This window comes from Entelurus aequoreus, linkage group LG05, assembly GCF_033978785.1.
Source record: "Entelurus aequoreus isolate RoL-2023_Sb linkage group LG05, RoL_Eaeq_v1.1, whole genome shotgun sequence".
NCBI classification, from domain to species: domain Eukaryota; kingdom Metazoa; phylum Chordata; class Actinopteri; order Syngnathiformes; family Syngnathidae; genus Entelurus; species Entelurus aequoreus.
The window spans coordinates 5,237,494-5,260,357 of record NC_084735.1 but is presented as its reverse complement, the minus strand read 5'-3'; the positions used below and the strand labels follow the sequence as shown (position 1 = coordinate 5,260,357).

Below are 22,864 nucleotides of genomic sequence, written 5' to 3'. Positions count from 1 at the left end.
GGAAATAACAATATATAAATAATAAATGTCAGTGTTTATTTGTAAACAACATTAAATAAATAATAAATGTCTTTGTTTATCTCATTTTTAATATATAAATAATACATGTCTTTGTTTATCTGTAAATATATAAATAATAAATGTCAGTGTTTATCTGTGAATAACAATATATGAATAATAAATGTGTTTTTTGTCTGTAAATATATAAATAATAAATGTCAGTGTTTATCTGTAAATAACAATATATAAATAATAAATGTCAGTGTTTATCTGGAAATAATATATGAATAATAAATGTCAGTGTTTATATAAATAATGAATTTCTTTGTTTATCTATAAATAATCTGTTTATCTGTAAATAACAGTATATCAATAATAAATGTCAGTGTTTATCTGTAAATAAAAATATATAAATAATAAATGTCAGTGTTTATCTCGCTATAACAATATATAAATAATAAATGTCAGTGTTTATCTGTAAATAACAATAAATAAATAATAAATGTCTTTGCTTATATGTTAGTAACAATGTATACTCAATGTCCGTGTTTATCTGTAAATGACAATATTATATAAATAATACATTTCGGGGTTTATCTGTAAATAGCAATATATCAATAATACATGTCAGTCGTTATCTGTAAATAACAATATATCAATAACAAACGTCAGTGATTATCTGTAAATATATAAATAATAAATGTCAGTGTTTATATATGTCAGTGTTTATCTGTAAATAACAATATATAAATGATAAATGTCATTGTTTATCTGTAAATAACAATATATAAATGATAAATGTTAGTGTTTATCTGTAAATAACAATATATAAATAATAAATGTCAGTGTTTATCTGTAAATAACAGTATATCAATAATAAATGTCAGTGTTTATCTGTAAATAAAAATATATAAATAATAAATGTCAGTGTTTATCTCGATATAACAATATATAAATAATAAATGTCAGTGTTTATCTGTAAATAACAATAAATAAATAATAAATGTCTTTGCTTATCTGTTAGTAACAATGTATACTCAATGTCCGTGTTTATCTGTAAATGACAATATTATATAAATAATACATTTCGGGGTTTATCTGTAAATAGCAATATATCAATAATACATGTCAGTCGTTATCTGTAAATAACAATATATCAATAACAAACGTCAGTGATTATCTGTAAATATATAAATAATAAATGTCAGTGTTTATCTGTGAATAACAATATATGAATAATACATGTCAGTGTTTATCTGTAAATAACAATATATAAATGATAAATGTCAGTGTTTATCTGTAAATAACAATATATAAATGATAAATGTTAGTGTTTATCTGTAAATAACAATATATAAATAATAAATGTCAGTGTTTATCTCACGCTGACAACACAAACGCATTCGGATTTAGCATTAGCTTGTTAGCATTATCATTCTGTTCCCTGAGGTTGAGGCTAATAACTACACAAATGGAGTGTCACTGACTACTTTTACAACAAGTAATAAAGTAAATGGTTAATCTTTGATGTTATTAGCCGCCTCCTTTATTTCACATTTATCCAACAAAGTCCGAGTAGTAAGCAGCTGAGGTCCCCGCTTCACGTTCGGCTTCATATTCCTCCCTAAATACGTTTAAAAGAGCGCGTCCACTTCTCGTAGCTTCATGTATTGAAAATAAGTTTGTAAAACTAATAAACACCAATAAACTGCATATAGTTTAAAGACTGCGGCTGAGTAAAAACACTGCAAAATAGTTCCACTGATCAGAGTTCTTCAGCACAAAGATGTTCCCACAAAAGTTGCTTCATTTCAAAGGCTCCTTTTGTTCTTCTTTCTCTGCGTTGTCAAGTTTGTTGTAATAGAAATACACAAGAAATGCAAAATAAACAAGTTGCCGCGTATATTCCAATGGCCTATTGTGTCAAACCAATGAATTTGTCTCTGTCCGCTTGCTGTTGCAGTGCTGACGAGCCTCTGGTGAGGTTGCTCCAAAAAGTGTCCGCCTCTCTGAAGCAAGCTCTGGAAAAACTCAAGCTGACTGACAACTCGAATGCTGAGAAACAAGGTGGGGAGACTAAGTGAGTGTGAGGCCAAACAATGATACAGAAAACACTTTATATCAGGGCTGAAATTGATCAACGACATACGTGTTTTATGTCAAGTCGATATTTTATGACCTGTGGAAAACAAGGACCAGGAAAAAGAATATGAAATAATTTTGGGATATGTAACTTTCTCTGATTATAATCCCTCAGCTATCAAGGCAGAAAGGAAATGTCAACACGAGCATGGAAAACACTCAAACAATGTCAACAAAATAGTAAAATCACATTGTGTCACATTTTTTCGGACTACAATGTGCAATAATGTTATATGTATATATATGCATATGTATGGATATATGCATGTGTGTGGATGTATACTAGGGCAGTGTTTTTCAACCTTTTTTGAGCCAAGGCACATTTTTTGCGTTGAAAAAATGCGGAGGCCCACCACCAGCAGAAATCCTAAAAAAACGAAACTCAGTTGACAGTAAAAAGTCGTTGTCGCAATTGTTGAATATGAATTTTAAGGCCTACTGAAAGCCACTACTTCCGACCACGCAGTCTGATAGTTTATATATCAATGATGAAATCTTAACATTATAACACATGCCAATACGGCCGGGTTAACTTATAAAGTGACATTTTAAATTTGCCGCTAAACTTCCGGTTCGAAACGCCTCTGAGGATGACGTATGCACGTGACGTAGCCCGGGGAACACGGGTATGCCTTCCACATTGAAGCCAATACGAAAAAGCTCTGTTTTCATTTCATAATTCCACAGTATTCTGGACATCTGTGTTCGTGAATCTGTTGCAATCATGTTCATTGCATTATGGAGAAGGAAGCTGAGCAAGCAAAGAAGAAAGTTGTCGGTGCGAAATGGACGTATTTTTCGAACGTAGTCAACAACAACAGTACACAGCCGGCGCTTCTTTGTTTACATTCCCGAAAGATGCAGTCAAGATGGAAGAACTCGGATAACAGAGACTCTAACCAGGAGGACTTTTGACTTCGATACACAGACGCCTGTAGAGAACTGGGACAACACAGACTCTTACCAGGATTACTTTGATTTGGATGACAAAGACGCAGACGTGCTACTGTGAGTATGCAGCTTTGGCTTCTAAACATTTGATCGCTTGACCGTATGTGCGCAACTTTTTTTTGCGTATGTACGTAACTTTTTAAAAATATATAAGCTTTATGAACCTTGGGTTAGGTGAACGGTCTTTTGGGCTGAGTGATTGTGTGTGTTGATCAGGTGTTTGAATTGTATTGGCGTGTTCTATGGAGCTAGGAGCTAGCATAGGAGCTAGGAGCTAGCATAACAAACACGCAGGTGTTTTTATGCAGGATTAATTTGTGGCATATTAAATATAAGCCTGGTTGTGTTGTGGCTAATAGAGTAAATATATGTCTTGTGTTTATTTACTGTTTTAGTCATTCCCAGCTGAATACCAGGTACCGTGAGTATGCAGCCTTGGCTGCTAAACATTTGATAGCTTGACCGTATGTGCGCGTCACGTACGTAACTTTTTAAAAATATATAAGCTTTATGAACCTTGGGTTAGGTGAACGGTCTTTTGGGCTGAGTGATTGTGTGTGTTGATCAGGTGTTTGAATTGTATTGGCGTGTTCTATGGAGCTAGGAGCTAGCAGAGGAGCTAGGAGCTAGCGTAACAAACACGCAGGTGTTTTTATGCAGGATTAATTTGTGGCATATTAAATATAAGCCTGGTTGTGTTGTGGCTAATAGAGTATATATATGTCTTGTGTTTATTTACTGTTGTAGTCATTCCCAGCTGAATATCAGGTCACCCCCGGCTCTCACAGCATCTTCCCTATCTGAATAGCTTCCACTCCCCACTAGTCCTTCACTTGCACTTTACTCATCCACAAATCTTTCATCCTCGCTCAAATTAATGGGGAAATTGTCGCTTTCTCGTCCGAATCTCTCTCACTTCATGCGGCCATCATTGTAAACAATAGGGAACTTTGCGTATATGTTCAACTGACTACGTCACGCTACTTCCGGTAGGGGCAAGCCTTTTTTTTATCAGATACCAAAAGTTGCAATCTTTATCAGCGTTGTTCTATACTAAATCCTTTCAGCAAAAATATGGCAATATCGCGAAATGATCAAGTATGACACATAGAATAGATCTGCTATCCCCGTTTAAATAAAAACAATTCATTTCAGTAGGCCTTTAAACCATAACCAAGCATGCATCACTATAGCCCTTGTCTCAAAGTAGGTGTACTGTCACCACCTGTCACATCACGCCGTGACTTATTTGGAGTTTTTAGATGTTTTCCTGTGTGTGGTGTTTTAGTTCTTGTCTTGCGCTCCTATTTTGGTGGGCTTTTTCTCTTTTTTTGGTATCTTCCTGCAGCAGTTTCATGTCTTCCTTTGAGCGATATTTCCCGCATCTACTTTGTTTTAGCGATCAAGAATATTTCAGTTGTTTTTATCCTTCTTTGTGTGGACATTGTTGATTGTCATGTCATGTTCGGATGTACATCCGGATGCTGTCTTTGCTCCACAGTAAGTCTTTGCTGTCGTCCAGGATTCTGTTTTTGTTTACTTTGTAGCCAGTTTCGTTCTGCATAGCCCTCCCTAAGTTTCACTGCCTTTTCTTAGGGGCACTCACCTTTTGTTTACTTTTGGTTTAAGCATTAGACACCTTTTTACCTGCACACTGCCTCCTGCTGTTTCCGACATCTACAAAGCAATTAGCTACAGGCTGATATGGAAGAGTATTACTCTGCCGAGCCCTAGACAGCATCGACACTCAACAACACATAATTTGCAGACTATAATTACTGGTTTGCAAAAACTATTTTTAACCCAAATAGGTGAAATTAGATAATCTCCCACGGCACACCAGACTGTATCTCACGGCACACTAGTGTGCCGCGGCACAGTGGTTGAAAAACACTGTACTAGGGGAGTGGGAAAAAATCGATTCGAATTCGAATCGCGATTCTCACGTTGTGCGATTCAGAATCGATTCTCGTTTTTTAAAAATCGATTTTAAAAAAAAAAGTTCATTTAAAAAATTTTTTTTTTTTTTTTTTTTTTTTTTTTATATTAATGAATCCAACAAAACAATACACAGCAATACCATAACAATGGGATCCAATTCCGAAACCAAACCCGACCCAGCAACACTCAGAACTGCAATAAACAGAGCAAATGAGAGGAGACACAAACACGACCAAAAGTAGTGAAACAAAAATGAATATTATCAACAACAGTATCAATATTAGTTAAAATTTCAACATAGCAGTGATTAAAAATCTCTATTGACATTATCATTAGACATTTATAAAAATAAAAATAAAAAGAACAATAGTGTCACAGTGGCTTACACTCGCATCGCATCTCATAAGCTTGACAACACACTGTGTCCAATATTTTCACAAAGATAAAATAAGTCATATTTTTGGTTCATTTAATAGTTCAAACAAATGTACATTATTGCAATCAGTTGATAAAACATTGTCCTTTACAATTATAAAAGATTTTTACAAAAATCTACTACTCTGCTTGCATGTCAGCAGACTGGGTTAGATCCTGCTGAAATCTATGTATTCCATGAATAGACAATCCTTTTGAATCGGGGAAAAAAATCGTTTTTGAATCGAGAATCATGTTGAATTGAAAAAAAATCGATTTTGAATCGAATTGTGACCCCAAGAATCGATATTGAATTGAATCGTGGGACACCCAAAGATTCACAGCCCTAATATATACATATATATAGATACATATATTCTTTTTTTACTATTTATATGACTCAATTATTGTGTATACACCTTAGGGGATCTGCTCCAATTTCGTTGTTCTTTGAATCTTTTCACTGTAATAATGACAATACAACTCTATTCTATTCTAACACTTAACAATAAGCTCTTAAACATAAGGAATACGTAAGAAATGCTTCATAAAGTGTAAGAAAATAGTGCAAAGTGTGAAAATGTAAACATAGAAAAACCGGAGAAGAACTATTTTCTGCAAGTTTAGTGCCAGGAAATAAAGGCTGTGTAACATTAATTTGCCCTGTTATTCTTATTTGACTATGAAGTAGAATTTTTGTTATGCAGTAATTATTTAAATTGTATTATTATTATATCGATCGATATCAATATTTTTTTTTTATGACCTATGGAAAATAAGAAGAGTGAGAATAAAATATGTAATATTTTTATTTGAAATGTAACTTCCTCTGATTATAATCCCTCAGCTATCAAGGCAGAAAGGAAATGTCAACACAAGCGTGGAAAACACTCCAACAATGTCAACAAAATAGTAAAATCACATTGAGCACTTCACAATAAGCTCTTGAAAATAAGGAATATGTAAGAAATGCTTCATAAAGTGTAAGAAAATAGTGCAAAGTGTGAAAATGTATACGTAGAAAAACCGGAGAACTATTTTCTGCAGGTTTAGTGCCAGGAAATAAAGGCTGTGTAAAATTAATTTTCCCTGTTATTTTTATTTAACTATGAAGTAGAATTTTTGTTATGCAGTAATTAGAGATGTCCGAAAATGTCTTTTTTGCCGATATTCCGATATTGTCCAACTCTTAATTACCGATTCCGATATCAACCGATACCGATATATACAGTTGTGGAATTAACACATTATTATGCCTAATTTTGTTGTGATGCCCCGCTGGATGCATTAAACAATGTAACTTTACCATGAATTGATTAACTTAAACTTAAACAAGTTGAAAAACTTATTGGGGTGTTACCATTTAGTGGTCAATTGTACGGAATATGTACTGTACTGTGCAATCTACTAATAAAAGTCTCAATCACTCAATCAAAAACAAGGTTTTCCAAAATAAGAGAACTACTTCAACTCCAGTTATGGAAAAAAAGTGCCAACATGGCACTGCCATATTTATTATTGAAGTCACAAAGTGCGTTATTTTTTTAACATGCCTCAAAACAGCATCTTGGAATTTGGGACATGCTCTCCCTGAGATAATCCTAATAACCACTACAACTATGGGAAATACTATACTTTGACTTTCACAAAGTGCATTATTTTTTATTTTTTTTAAACATGCCTCAAAACAACAGCTTCGGTATACTAGAGCAGTGGTCCCCAACCACCGGTCCGCGGACCGGTACCGGGCCGCGGACCGATTGTTACCGGGCCGCACAAGAATTAAAAAAATTTTTTTTTAATTTTTTTTAAAAATTTTTTATTTTTTAAAAAAATGAAATCAACATAAAAAACACAATATATACATTCTATATCAATATAGATCAATACAGTCTGCAGGGATACAGTCCGTAAGCACACATGATTGTATTTATTTATGCAAAAAAAAAAAAAATTTTTTTTTTTTTTTTTTTTTTTTTTTTTTTTTAAACACTCCCCCCCCACCGGTCCGTGGGACAAATTTTCAAGCGTTGACCGGTCCGCAGCTACAAAAAGGTTGGGGACCACTGTACTAGAGCATACTTGCCAACCTTGAGACCTCCGAATTCGGGAGATGGGGAGTGGGTGGGCGGTGGGGTTGAGGTGTGTGTGTGGGGGGGGGGGATTTGTTGGTTTGGTGGTAGCGGAGAGTGTATATTGTAGCGTCCCGGAAGAGTTAGTGCTGCAAGGGGTTCTGGGTATTTGTTCTGTTGTGTTTATGTTGTTAAGCTGCGGGTGTTCTCCCGAAATGTGTTTGTCATTCTTGTTTGGTGTGGGTTCACAGTGTGGCGCATATTTTTAACAGTGTTAAAGGCCTACTGAAACCCACTACTACCGACCACGCAGTCTGATAGTTTATATATCAATGATGAAATCTTAACATTGCAACACATGCCAATACGGCCGGGTTAACTTATAAAGTGACATTTAAAACTTCCCGGGAAATATCCGGCTGAAACGTCGCGGTATGATGACGTATGCGCGTGACGAAGTCAGAGTAACGGAAGTTATGGTACCCCGTAGAATCCTATACAAAAAGCTCTGTTTTCATTTCATAATTCCACAGTATTCTGGACATATTTTGCAATTTGTTTAATGAACAATGAAGGCTGCAAAGAAGACAGTTGTAGGTGGGATCGGTGTATTAGCAGCGGACTACAGCAACACAACCAGGAGGACTTTGTTGGAGCGCTAGCCGCGCTAGCCGCCGACCTCACCTTGACTTCCTACGTCTCCGGGCCGCCAAACGCATCGGGTGAAGTCCTTCGTCCTTCTGCCGATCGCTGGAACGCAGGTGAGCACGGGTGTTGATGAGTAGATGAGGGCTGGCTGGCGTAGGTGGAGAGCTAATGTTTTTAGCATAGCTCTGTGAGGTCCCGTTGCTAAGTTAGCTTCAATGGCGTCGTTAGCACAGCATTGTTAACCTTCGCCAGCCTGGAAAGCATTAACCGTGTATTTACATGTCCACGGTTTAATAGTATTGTTGATTTTCTATCTATCCTTCCAGTCAGAGTGTGGAATCCAATGAGCCAGCTTGTACCTAAGTTACGGTCAGAGCGAAAAAAGATACGTCCATCGCTGCCTCTCAAGTCCTTCACTGTAACGTTCCTCATCTACGAATCTTTCATCCTCGCTCAAATTAATGGGGTAATCGTCACTTTCTCGGTCCGAATCTCTCTCGCTCCATTGTAAACAACGGGGAATTGTGAGGAATACTAGCTCCTGTGACGTCACGCTACTTCCGGTACAGGCAAGGCTTTTTTTTTTATCAGCGAGCAAAAGTTGCGAACTTTATCGTCGATTTTCTCTACTAAATCCTTTCAGCAAAAATATGGCAATATCGCGAAATGATCAAGTATGACACATAGAATGGATCTGCTATTCCCGTTTAAATAAATAAATAAATTTCAGTAGGCCTTTAAAGTTGTTTATACGGTCACCCTCAGTGTGACCTGACATCTCTAGCAGTAATTATTTAAATTGTATTATTATTATATCGATCAATATCAATAATTATTATTTTTTTATGACCTATGGAAAACAAGCGTGGAAAACACTCCAATAATGTCAACAAAATAGTCAAATCACATTGAACACTTAACAATAAGCTCTTAAAATGAAGGAATATGTAAGAAATTGTAAATCCCGCCCCCCGTGCTATGCGCACCTGCCTGATAGTCCCTCCCAATCTCCTTCTCTCTGGAGGAGCGCACAAGAACTGTGCGTGCACACACACAGGTTGTTGACAGTCTGAAGTTGCATTGAAGGATCCCCTTGTTGGTATTTTGTTGCAGACTATCATTAGCACACGTCGCCACACAAAATATAGGAAAATAGAACCTGTCTAGGAAAAAAACAGACACTTGTGCGTCCAAAGTTAGTCCAAGACTGCCCTCCATCTTAAATACGCCAGACCAATATTTATACGAGTGTTGGCTCTTCTTTGTTTTTTTTTAGACGTACAGCGGCTTTCTTTTCTTCCTCAGATTTCCTCTTTTTTTTTTTTTTTTTAGCAGTGTCCGCTGTAACAGCAAGCGCAGGTATAGCCCTCTTTCCAGGTGGGTGTTCGGAAGCCATTCTTTACTACAAACAAATGTGCTCTGTCTACGCACTTTTCTATATGTGGCGTCGGCCAATGAGGAGGATCCTTTTTGGGCTCTGGATACCCCTCCAGATTCAATCTTGGGGTTGACTGGGTTTTATTTACTAAAATATTTAATTATAGGGCACATACAGCACACAGATGTACCATTTTTTTTAGAGATGTCCGATAATATCGGCCGATAAATGCTTTAAAATGTAATATCGGAAATTATCGGTATCGTTTTTTTTTTTATCGGTATCGGTTTTTTTGTGTGTTTTTTTTATTTTATTTTTAATTTTTATTTTTATTAAATCAACATAAAAAACACAAGATACACTTACAATTAGTGCAGCAACCCAAAAAACCTCCCTCCCCCATTTACACTCATTCACACAAAAGGGTTGTTTCCTTCTGTTATTAATATTGTGGTTCCTACATTATATATCAATATGTATCAATACAGTCTGCAAGGGATACAGTCCGTAAGCACACATGATTGTGCGTGCTGCTGCTCCACTAATAGTACTAACCTTTAACACTTCTTTTTACTCATTTTCATTCATTACTAGTTTCTATGTAACTGATTTTATATTGTTTTACTTTCTTTTGTATTCAACAAAATGTTTTTAATTTATTTATCTTATTTTATTTTATTAATTTAAAAAAAAAAAAGGACCTTATCTTCACCATACCTGGTTGTCCAAATTAGGCATAATAATGTGTTAATTCCACAACTGTGTATATCGGTATCGGTAATTAAAGAGTTGGACAATATCGGATATCGGCAAAAAGCCATTATCGGACATCCCTAAAATTTTTTTATTATTATTACTGTTACGAAGCTAATATGATTGTTTTTTTAGTGAAACAATATAACTTAGGTACCCCAGCTTTAAAAAAAAAAGTGTAAGAATCTAGTGCAAAGTGTGAAAATGTAAACATAGAGAAACCTGAGAACTATTTTCTGCAGGTTTAGTGGCAGGACATTACAGCTGTGCTCTAAAGGGTGAGCGCGGCTGAGGTGATGTGGTATTAGCGGTCTTGCCTTGCGTCAGGTACAGACCACACTGGCCTGACTTTTCCTCTTTATCCACAATTTCTCCATTTTGACTTTTGTCTTCTCACTCCATGCAAAGAATCAAATTCATTTTTTTTATTGATACGGTTTTATTGCCCAGCCCTGCTTTATATTCTTCGGCTCATTGGAAATGAAAAGCACAAAAATCAATCCGAGGTAGTTGAAGGCATCCTCAAAAGTTCAATAGCATAAATAAAGTGTAAAAGCATTCAGTCTCCAACCTCTCGTCTCTGCGGCGCCGCTCGCATTCACAAACAGACGTCGAGCTCGTTTCGTAAATGTACGGCTCCGAAACTTTATCCCGTTCCTGACATTGCCTGAAAGTTTCAATATGCCAATAACTTTTTGAGGAATGTTGCTCACCGACAAAGCCCTTGCATAATTTCCTCCCCGTTTTGTGACATTGGTACAGCGTTCCCAACAGGTCTGCATTCTATTTGTGGCACTAGTGTAGTGTAATCTTCATATTTGCATAGTTTGCTGTGAGTATAAAGCATAAAAAAGCTAAATAAGTTAACTTTTTCCCTCTCGTTTTTTTAATAGGGGTGGGTCACGGATTAATTTTTTCGTTTCAAATTAATTCAAAATGTCATTATATAGCACTATAAACATTCTGAGTTAATTTCATCCATCCATTCATATTCTAGATCAGGGGTCAGCAACCTTTTTGAAAGCAAGAGCTACTTCTTGGGTAGTGATTAATGCGAAGGGCTACCAGTTTGATACACACTTCAATAAATTGCCAGAAATAGCCAATTTGCTCAATTTACGTTTAACTCTGTTATTATTAATAATTAATGATATTTACACTTAATTGAACGGTTTAAAAGAGGAGGAAACATGAAAAAAATGACAATTAAATTTTGAAACATAGTTTATCTTCCATTTCGACTCTTTAAAATTCAAAATTCTACCGAAAAAAAGAAGAGAAAAACTAGCTAATTCGAATCTTTTTGAAAAAAATTAAAAAAATAATTTATGGAACATCATTAGTAATTTTTCCTGATTAAGATTAATTTTAGAATTTTGATGACATGTTTTAAATAGGTTAAAATCCAATCTACACTTTGTTAGAATATATAACAAATTGGACCAAGCTATATTTCTAACAAAGACAAATCATTATTTCTTCTAGATTTTCCAGAACAAACATTTTAAAATAAATTCAAAAGATTTTGAAATAAGATTTAAATTTGATTCTACAGATTTTCTAGATTTGCCAGAATATTTTTTTAAAAATTTTAATCATAATAAGTTTGAAGAAATATTTCACAAATATTCTTCGTCGAAAAAACAGAAGCAAAAATGAAGAATTAAATTAAAATGTATTTATTATTCTTTACAATAAAAAAAATAGATTTACTTGAACATTGATTTAAATTGTCAGGAAAGAAGAGGAAGGAATTTAAAAGGTAAAAAGGTATATGTGTTTAAAAATCCTAAAATCATTTTTAAGGTTGTATTTTTTCTCTAAAATTGTCTTTCTGAAAGTTATAAGAAGCAAAGTAAAAAAATTAATGAATTTAAACAAGTGAAGACCAAGTCTTTCAAATATTTTCTTGGATTTTCAAATTCTATTTGAGTTTTGTCTCTCTTAGAATTAAAAATGTCGGGCAAAGCGAGACCAGCTTGCTAGTAAATAAATACAATTAAAAAAATAGAGGCAGCTCACTGGTAAGTGCTGCTATTTGAGCTATTTTTAGAACAGGCCAGCGGGCTACTCATCTGGTCCTTACGGGCTACCTGGTGCCCGCGGGCACCGCGTTGGTGACCCCTGGTCTAACTTATCCACAAAAATAATAATTAAATGTTCGAAAATCACCTTTTTTCACCAAATATTCCGCTCGAATTACTGTGTTGTTTTTCATCAGGGCGCTGCCATGATACCACAATGCACCGCGCGGGGTGATTCAACCAATGAGGGTACGCCTCACAGCGACCGCTTAGCAACAAGCCGGATTTGTTTACGTCGGGACAGGTTTAAAAACTCGAATTCTATTGGTTCAGAATGGCGTCATCGGGAATTCCATGCTCATTTTTACAAAGTAGGTCAACTTGGCGTCACAATGATAGCAAATATGGCTAGGGGGATTCCCACTTATTGCCGCGAGTGAGCGTTGAAAACACTTCATTTTCTCAAGGAATTTCAACACAAAGGACTCATTTCTGAAGACATACCTCGTACAAAACCTTCAAATAAAGTTGATTTAAGATGTTTTCTTGCTATTTCGATGATTGGGATCGCTAGATTGTGGCTTTATGGACTCATTTTTGTGAAAATCTCAATTTCAACCAAGATACATTTTTGTCACTTATTTGCCTGTTGGTCAAAATTAGCCTGTGCGTATTCCGACTCATTTTGCCAGCACGGGTCACATATATCGATACAGTCTGCAAGGGATACAGTCCGTAAGCGCACATGATTGTGCGTGCTGCTGCTCCACTAATAGTACTAACCTTTAACAGTTAATTTTACTCATTTTCATTAATTACTAGTTTCTATGTTACTGTTTTTATATTGTTTTACTTTCTTTTTTATTCAAGAAAATGTTTTTAAAGGCCTACTGAAAGCCACTACTACCGACCACGCAGTCTGATAGTTTATATATCAATGATGAAATCTTAACATTGCAACACATGCCAATACGGCCGGCTTAACTTATAAAGTGACATTTTAAAATTCCCGGGAAATATCCGGCTGAAACATCGCGGTATGATGACGTATGCGCGTGACGAAGTCCGACTAACGGAAGTTATGGTACCCCGTAGAATCCAATACAAAAAGCTCTGTTTTCATTTCATAATTCCACAGTATTCTGGACATCTTTTGCAATTTGTTTAATGAACAATGAAGGCTGCAAAGAAGACAGTTGTAGGTGGGATCGGTGTATTAGCAGCGGACTACAGCAACACAACCAGGAGGACTTTGTTGGTGCGCTAGCCGCGCTAGCCGCGCTAGCTGCGCTAGCCGCCGACTTCACCTTGACTTCCTACGTCTCCGGGCCGCCAAACACATCGAGTGAAGTCCTTCGTCCTTCTGCCGATCGCTGGAACGCAGGTGAGCACGGGTGTTGATGAGCAAATGAGGGCTGGCTGGCGTAGGTGGAGAGCTAATGTTTTTAGCATAGCTCTGTGCAGTCCGGTTGCTAAGTTAGCTTCAATGGCGTCGTTAGCACAGCATTGTTAACCTTTGCCAGCCTGGAAAGCATTAACCGTGTATTTACATGTCCACGGTTTAATAGTATTGTTGATTTTCTATCTATCCTTCCAGTCAGGGGTTTATTTCTTTTGTTTCTATATGCAGTTAAAGCAAGATGCTATCACGTTAGCTCGTAGCTAAAGCATTTCGCCGATGTATTGTCGTGGAGATAAAAGGCACTGAATGTCCATTTCGCGTTCTCGACTCTCATTTTCAAGAGGATATAGTATCCGAGGTGGTTTAAAATACAAATCCGTGATCCACAATAAAAAAAGGAGAGTGTGGAATCCAATGAGCCAGCTTGTACCTAAGTTACGGTCAGAGCGAAAAAAGATACACCCTGCACTGCCTCTCTAGTCCTTCACTGTAACGTTCCTCATCTACGAATCTTTCATCCTCGCTCAAATTAATGGGGTAATCATCACTTTCTCGGTCCGAATCTCTCTCGCTCCATTGTAAACAACGGGGAATTGTGAGGAATACTAGCTCCTGTGACGTCACGCTACTTCCGCTACAGGCGAGGCTTTTTTTTTTATCAGCGAGCAAAAGTTGCGAACTTTATCGTCGATTTTCTCTACTAAATCCTTTCAGCAAAAATATGGCAATATCGCGAAATGATCAAGTATGACACATAGAATGGATCTGCTATTCCCGTTTAAATAAAAAAAAAATCATTTCAGTAGGCCTTTAATTTATTTATCTTATTTTATAATTTTTTTTTAAATGGACCTTATCTTCACCAGACCTGGTTGTTAATGAAATTAGCTTGTTTAAAGGGTTCTTTGAACCAGGTCCAATAACCTTGTTACTTTGTTTAATGCATCCAGCGGGGCATCACAACAAAATTAGGCATAATAATGTGTTAATTCCACAACTGTACATATCGGAATCGGTAATTAAGAGTTGGACAATATCGGATATCGGCAAAAAAGCCGTTATCGGACATCTCTACTCAAAAGTAAGTCCATGCCAAATGTTGACACTCGGACACTGGTCTTGTCCTCTCTCCTTTAGAGTACTGCTGGGAATTTGCCTACTCTTTGCTCTTTGCTCTTTGTCAGAGCGCGTCAGTAAAAGTTTGACGTTGATGCTTTCTAACGCTGTCAGTACCTTCTCGAAGCTCTTGCTAGCGTGTTGACTGATGTCTCTGCAGAAGAAGACGACTGCGAGGTCAAGACCGGGACGACATGTAAAAATGGAGGATGCACGAAAGTAAGTGGAAGTTTTTGTGTGTATTTGAGATCCATAAAGCAGTCGCCCGAGTTGAAGCTCGCCTTTCTCGTCTTCAGAGTTACGACGGCCCCGCAACCGACTCGGACGTGTGCTTATTCCACTCAGGATTCCCAATCTTCCACGAAGGGTCGGTGTTGCTGACGTCCATCTTTGCGACAACAACCATTTTAAATCCGTGTTTTTGTTGTCGTTGTGCCACGCCCAGGATGAAGTACTGGAGCTGCTGCAAGAAGAAGACCTCCGACTTCAACACGTTCCTCTCCCAGGTGGGATGCACCAACGGCTCACACGCGTGGAGGAAAAAGGATGAGGTAGGAGTGCGTTGGCGCCATCTAGTGGTACATCGTAACAATTACAGCCCAAATAGACTTTGCCGTGCAATAATGTCAGGGAAAATGGTGCTATTTTGTCTGCATTTGCCCCATCACCCTTGATCACCCCCTGGGAGGTGAGGGGAGCAGTGGGCAGCAGCGGTGGCCGCGCCCGGGAATCATTTTTGGTGATATAACTAGGGATGATGTTTGATAAGAAATTATCGAGTTCGAGTCTATTATCGAATCCTCTTATCGAACCGATTCCTTATCGATTCTCTTATGGAGTCCAGATAGGTTGTTGTATATGGAAAAAAACACACAATATTTGGTTTAACAAAAGCTCACTTTTATTATATAAGAAAAAAATAAAGTCTAATAAATAAATAAATATTGACTGTTACCCCCCTAAAAAAATAAAATAAAAAAAATAAATATTGACTGTTGTTACCCAAAGTATATTAAGTGGGATTTTTCAGAAAAACAAATATATACAGTATCACAAAAACAAGCTGTCTCTGTGATCACTATAGGTGTATAAATAATACTATAGTGTTAAATAAAATCAGTCCCTTGGGCACAAAACTGAAAATAATACAGCTCTCCAAAAAGTGCACTTCTGCTGCTATTGGAACATAACTGTTTGTTATGATGCTTTGACATTTTTGCACTTTATTTCTTTATTGAAAGAACATTCTATGAAGAGAAAAGTTGTTTGCAAATGTGGTTACAATGCTAAAAAATGAAAAGTTAAAGCTAAAAAAAGAAATACACTTTATTGAGTTAAAATCTTTCTTTATAGGGGGAAAGATGTTATGAGCTAGGGAACATAACAACTACACTACCCATCATGCAACGGGAGTGACGAGCATGCGCGGTAGCCCCGAAAAGTGTTGTTGCATGTCGTCACCCGTGAAAGTAAACGTCAAGAACTCAGCCAACACGCCTCGTCTGCATTATTTATAATTAGACAGACAACACATATACAGTGTGATTTTGTTTTGTTTACAAGGAAAGAGAAACAAAAGTTAAAAAAGGGAGATATGTTGTATATATATGTATGTGCTGCGGTTGCTTTAAGAACGTTGCGACAGCTGCCGTAAAGGAGGTGCGTTGCTAGCCTGGTTGCTATGTTTCCGGTTGGTCGTAAAAGTGTTCGTCATGTGTTTGTACCCTGCTCAAATCTCTCAGTAAAGTTATTCATTGGATTATATTGTTTTGAACTTTATTATTCCATTGTTTTTCCTGCTTTCCCTATCTGCGCCTAATGACTGAGCTACGTGACGTAAATTCTTGTGATGTCTCAAGGGGCATTCTGGTCGGGACGGGATTCGTTCCGAGGGATTCGAATAAAGACCGTTAATAAAGACCGAAGATATAAAACATAATATAACGAGAAAAAAAAAGAGAAATTGAAAAAATAAATGAATATAAAAATGTGTGGATAATTGCCTTTTATTATTTTCAACTAGCATAAGAAATGAAAGATAGATATTTATTAAGATGACAAAAATAAAAGAAATGAAGATATAAAACGTAATATAACGGAAAAAAAAGAGAAATTGAAAAAATAAATGAATATAAAAAATGTGTGGATAATTGCCTTTTATTATTTTCAACTAGCATAAGAAATGAAAGATAGATATTTATTAAGATGACAAAAATAAAAGAAATGAAGATATAACACATAATATAACGGGAAAAAAACAGAAATTGAAAAAAATAAATGAATATAAAAAATGTGTGGAAAACAGTATACTGAGTTTTTCAAATTTTTTTCTTATTTTTGTTGTAACAATGCACAACAGAGCTTGATAATCGTGTCAGAGCCTGATTTAAAGCGTCAGGATGGCATCAAAGCGTAATAAAGTTCAATAAAGCGTAATAACACGTATCAAAGCGTGATTTAAAGCGTATCAAAGTGTGAGGAACGGTAAAAAAGCGGCAACTAATTCGTATCAGAGCGTATCAAAGCATAACATTACTTCAGCGATCGGGATATTCGTAGGAAAAATTGACAAAAATGACGGCGCTTTGCTCGCCGCTTTAAAGCGCGGCAAGCGCCATTGGTGTGAACCAGGCATTAGTGACATCATGCACAAAAGTGCACTAATAGCTTGTTTTAAAATGTCTGACAATCTTGCACTTTCTGTTTTGGAAATGCTTAATAACTGTTTAATAAATACACTTTTAGTTGTGATTTCCCTCTCTGCAAGAAAGTTTAAAAGTAGCATATATTAATGCAGTATGAAGAAGAATGTTTTAATGTAGACACATAGAATCATCATACTGCTGTGATTATATGCATCAAGTGTTCATTCAAGGCTAAGGCAAAATATGGAGATATATATCGTGTATCGTGACATGGCCTCAAAATATCGAGATACCGTAATTTCCGGACTATAAGCCGCAGCTAAATTTAGGGGAAAATACAGATTGCTCCATATATAAGCCGCACCCGACTATAAGCCGCAGGGTTTTGATGTGTAATTAGCGTAGTATATAGGGGTTCCTGCTACCACGGAGGGGATTGTCGGGACAGAGATGACTGTTTGGGAACGCAAAGCGTCCCATTTATTAACAATAAATCTTTCAATCATTCAATCAAACTTTCACATCTTTGACATGGCGAACAGCATTCGTGCAGAGTACAAATAATACAACGCTGCAAAGTAATACAAAGTGCTTGCCTGTACGTTATCAAAATAACCAGCCTACCGGTATATGAAAAGTCAGTCTTTAATCATTGTGTCATCGTCTTCCTCCTGCGTACTAAAACCACCGAAATCCTCTTCGTCGGTGTCGGAGAAGAACAGGCCGTAAATAAGCCGCACCCTTGTATAAGCCGCAGGGACCAGAACGAGGGGGAAAAGTAGCGGCTTATAGTCCGGAAATTACGGTAATAAGGTAATAATACAAAATGTTAGTGAATATCGTTACCTGGGTGTCATTTTAGAGCCAACACTTGGCTTTAAAAAACATATCAAACAGATGTGCCAGAGTCTTAAATACAACATAAAAACGTTCAAATGTATCAGGAATTCATTAACACTGGAGGCAGCTCAAACTTATTTTAATGCAATGATTATGTCTCGTTTTTATTATTGTACAACATGTTGGTCGCAGGCAAGCAAAATGACACTGAGGCCATTGGAAACTTTGCACAAACAATCCCTCAAAATCCTTGACCGAAAACCACAACACCACCATCATTGTTTAGTTCTCCAAAAATATAGATTGTTGAATTTAGCTAACATTCAAAGATTAGCATCAATACGAATGGCCCATCGAATCTTAAATAACACTGCACCAGCGCCACTTAAGCACTTTGTCCAGTTTACATCTGCTGTGACAACTAGAAACACACGAGCCTCCACCAGGGGGCAGTGTAGCGTACCCAGATGTAAAACCTCTTTTGCACAATCAGCCTTTTCATATAAAGCCATAAAGGAATGGAACGACCTCGCAACAAACTTGAAAAGTCTAACAGATGACTCTTCATTCACAATTGAAGTTAAAAAGTGGCTTTGGAGCAATCAAAGCTGCTCACACGGTCAATAAGGTGGCCCACTATCTTTGACACATCAACCTATTAGTCCGGAAATTACGGTATTAAAAAAAGGCATATCGCCCAGCCCAGGGGTCGGCAACCTTTACCACTCAAAGAGCCATTTTGGCAAGTTTCACAAATTAAAGAAAGTAATGGGAGCCAAAAAAAAAAATTTAAAATTTAAAATGAAAAACACCGCATACAAAGCTTAAACGCTTTGTGCTATGTTAACTAGGGGTCTCCGACACACGCACCGGCACGCACTTTAATGTGGAAATTTGATGTTAGTGCAGCCCGCGAGTTTTGAATGAATGGCGCTTGATAGCGTCACACTTGCCAACCCTCTCATTTTTCCCGGGAGACTCCCGAATATCAGAGCGTGATGACACTGCATTTGGCGCCCTCTACAGTCTGCCCTAACAGTGTACCTGCTCGACCACACGTAGAATGCAATTTCAGCTTGCTCACGTAAGTGACAGCAAGGCGTACTAACTCAGCAGCCACACATCTTACACTGACGGTACCAATACCCAGAATCCCATGCAGCCCTAACTCTTCCGCTCAACCAACGCACGGAGAGGGGGGGGTTGATGTGTGGGGGGATTTGGTGGTAGCGGGGGTGTATAATGTAGACCGGAAGAGTTAGGGCTGCATGGGATTCTGGGTAATGGTTGTGTTGTGTTTATGTTGTGTTACGGTGGGATGTTCTCCAGAAATGTGTTTTTCATTCTTTTTTGGTGTGGGTTCACAGTGTGGCGCATATTTGTAACGTAACAATGTTAAAGTTGTTTGATACGGCTACCGTCAGTGTAAGCTGTGTGGCTGATGACTAAGTATGCTTTGCTGTCTCCTGTGTGTGCAAGTAATAACAACATGCAACATGTGGCTGGACTGGCACGCTGTATGTAAATGCTATAGAGGACAATTACTGCAGTGCAATTAGGGCACGCCCTTTATTTAGTAATTAGAGTGTAAATAGGATAATTTTTTCCCTGGGAGTAATCTATGAGAGACACTGAGATTCATAAATCTCCTGGGAAAATCGGGGGGGTCGGCATGTATGTAGCTGAGCCGCATCAGAGTGGTCAAGGAGCCGCGGGTTTCCGACCCCTGGCCCAGCCCTATAAAGAACCATCTTTGAACATACAGATAAAATACAAACATTAACTTCCAAGGGGGCGTGACAGAAAATAACTGAGTACCACTGTTTTAGGGTAAGAAGGTGGTTCCGTGCAGATTCGACTGGCACCAGACCGGCTCCCAGGTCATCATCTCCATCTACGCCAAGAACGGCGTGCCCGAGCTGAGCTACGTGGACGCCAACAGCACTACGGTGAGCGACGCCGCCTGAATCGAAACGGTCGTGGCTTCCCAGCTAACGCGCCTTTGTCGTCCCCAGCTCAACATCCACGTGGTCTTCGAAGGCGAGAAGGAGTTTGAGCAGAAGATCAGCCTCTGGGGAGTACGTTCATCACAAATGTCCCCTGGACGTCGGCCGCGTGCAAAAAGCCTCACCCTGAACGCCGTCGCTTTCGTCCCCGCAGGTGATCGACGTGAGCAAGAGCGCGGTCAACATGATGGCGGCCAAGATCGAGATCGCCATGAAGAAGTCCGAAGCCATGTCGTGGGCCCGCCTGGACCTCCCTCCCCCCGTATCTCCGCCAAAGGAGGACCAGAAGAAAGAAGAGGACGACAGTGACGAAGAAAGCGATTGACAACGTCAAAACTTTAGCAACTCCTGGACTTTCCCATCATGCTTTTCAATTAGAGCACTTCATCTTGGTGCTGGCCGTTGGTCCAAGTTTTTTATGTTTTTTTTGTTGTTGTTGAAAATCATATTCAATTGTCATTTTGCTGCAGGACCATCCATTCATCCATCTGGACTTTTCCACTTTGAGCTGCTAAAATGTTCTTTTCTGATATTCCAGCCCAGATTTCATGAATGAAAAAGGAACCATCGGATTGTCCGACCCACCAGAACGTGCTTGAATGATCATGTCTCCGAGTGTTGTCACAGTATATTCCTAATAAAGTGGTCTAAGACCCAAGACGCTGCGAAGAATATTTATATTAGAATATACACTCGTATATTTCATTAGTCATGTTTTGATGGTGTTCTCTTTCTCTCCTCCAGGTGGCAGCAAAGACAAAGGACAAAGTACAGTCGTAACACCTGATGATGCACTTTATTCAGAGTGAGTACTGGAACTAAAACAATGTCAGAGATTCTTTGTTAGAACCATTGTTAGAGCGGCACTTTCTACCAAAAACATCCTGACCTCTTAAACAGGACAATTTTACGGAAAAAAAAACATGTTATTCTACAAACCCTGTTTCCATATGAGTTGGGAAATTGTGTTAGATGTAAATATAAACGGAATACAATGATTTGCAAATCATTTTCAACCCATATTCAGTTGAATATGCTACAAAGACAACATATTTGATGTTCAAACTGATAAACTTTTTTTTTTTTTGCAAATCATAAACTTTAGAATTTGATGGCAGCAACACGTGACGAAGTTGGGAACGGTGGCAATAAATACTGATAAAGTTGAGGAATGCTCATCAAACACTTATTTGGAACATCCCACGGGTGTGCAGGCTAATTGGGAACAGGTGGGCGCCATGATTGAGTATAAAAGTAGATTCCATGAAATGCTCAGTCATTCACAAACAAGGATGGGGCGAGGGTCACCACTTTGTCAACAAATGCGTGAGCAAATTGTTGAACGCTTTAAGAAAAACCTTTCTCAACCAGCTATTGCAAGGAATTTAGGGATTTCACCATCTACGCTCCGTAATATCATCAAAGGGTTCAGAGAATCTGGAGAAATCGATCCCTCAGGCTGTACTGCATGAACAAGCCACATCAGTGTGTAAAGGATATCACCACATGGGCACAGGAACACTTCAGAAACCCACTGTCAGTAACTACAGTTGGTCGCTACATCTGTAAGTGCAAGTTAAAAACTCTCCTATGCAAGGCGAAAACCGTTTATCAACAACACCCAGAAACGCCGACGGCTTCGCTGGGCCTGAGCTCATCTAAGATGGACTGATGCAAAGTGGAAAAGTGTTCCGTGGTCTGACGAGTCCACATTTCAAATTGTTTTTGGAAACTTGTGGACGTCGTGTCCTCCGGACCAAAGAGGAAAAGAACCATCCGGATTGTTCTAGGCGCAAAGTGTAAAAGCCAGCATGTGTGATGGTATGGGGGTGTGTTAGTGCACAGTCTTTCTCAGCATCGACAATGTCTACATAGATCACAGGTGTCAAACTCAAGGCCCGGGGGCCAGATCTAGCCCGCGACATCATTTTATCTGGCCCGCAAACACCTGGAAATGATATGTGTCAATAAAGTACTTAATATTTTCTCACTAAATGTAATAGATTTTTTTTCATTTTGACAGGAAAAATATATTTACAGCTTGAAATTACATACCTTTTAAACTTTAATAGTATATTATCTAGGGCTGCAACTAACGATTAATTTGATAATCGATTAATCTGTCGATTATTACTTCGATTAATCGATTAATAATCGGATAAAATAGACAAACTACATTTCTATCCTTTCCAGTATTTTATTGAAAAAAACAGCATGCTGGCACCATACTTATTTTGATTATTGTTTCTCAGCTGTTTGTACATGTTGCAGTTTATAAATAAAGGTTTATTTAAAAAATAAAAATATATTTTTATTTTTTTATTTTTTTTTGAAAAAGCCTCTGCGCATGCGCATAGCATAGATCCAACGAATCGATGACTAAATTAATCGGCAACTATTTTTATAATCGATTTTAATCGATTAGTTGTTGCAGCCCTAATATTATCATACTTTCCAAACATGTTTTCGTCTAAAAATACTTAACTTTACAGCAAACTACTGTGGAGAATGCATATATTTTTAACAGTTCTT

General features: G+C 37.6%; 1 protein-coding gene across 1 annotated transcript in view; it reads left to right on the top strand.

The window, feature by feature from the left end:
• Positions 1-20,990, top strand: part of LOC133650052 (cysteine and histidine-rich domain-containing protein 1-like) — a 31,890-nt gene extending 10,900 nt beyond the window's left edge. The window contains exons 5-11 of the mRNA XM_062046837.1: positions 1,964-2,067; positions 15,002-15,060; positions 15,138-15,208; positions 15,287-15,392; positions 20,156-20,275; positions 20,342-20,404; positions 20,487-20,990. Of these exons, the coding sequence (XP_061902821.1) occupies positions 1,964-2,067; positions 15,002-15,060; positions 15,138-15,208; positions 15,287-15,392; positions 20,156-20,275; positions 20,342-20,404; positions 20,487-20,657 (694 nt within the window). The 3' untranslated portion in view covers positions 20,658-20,990. The remainder of the gene's footprint in view (positions 1-1,963; positions 2,068-15,001; positions 15,061-15,137; positions 15,209-15,286; positions 15,393-20,155; positions 20,276-20,341; positions 20,405-20,486) is intronic.
• Positions 20,991-22,864: the final 1,874 nt, after the last annotated feature.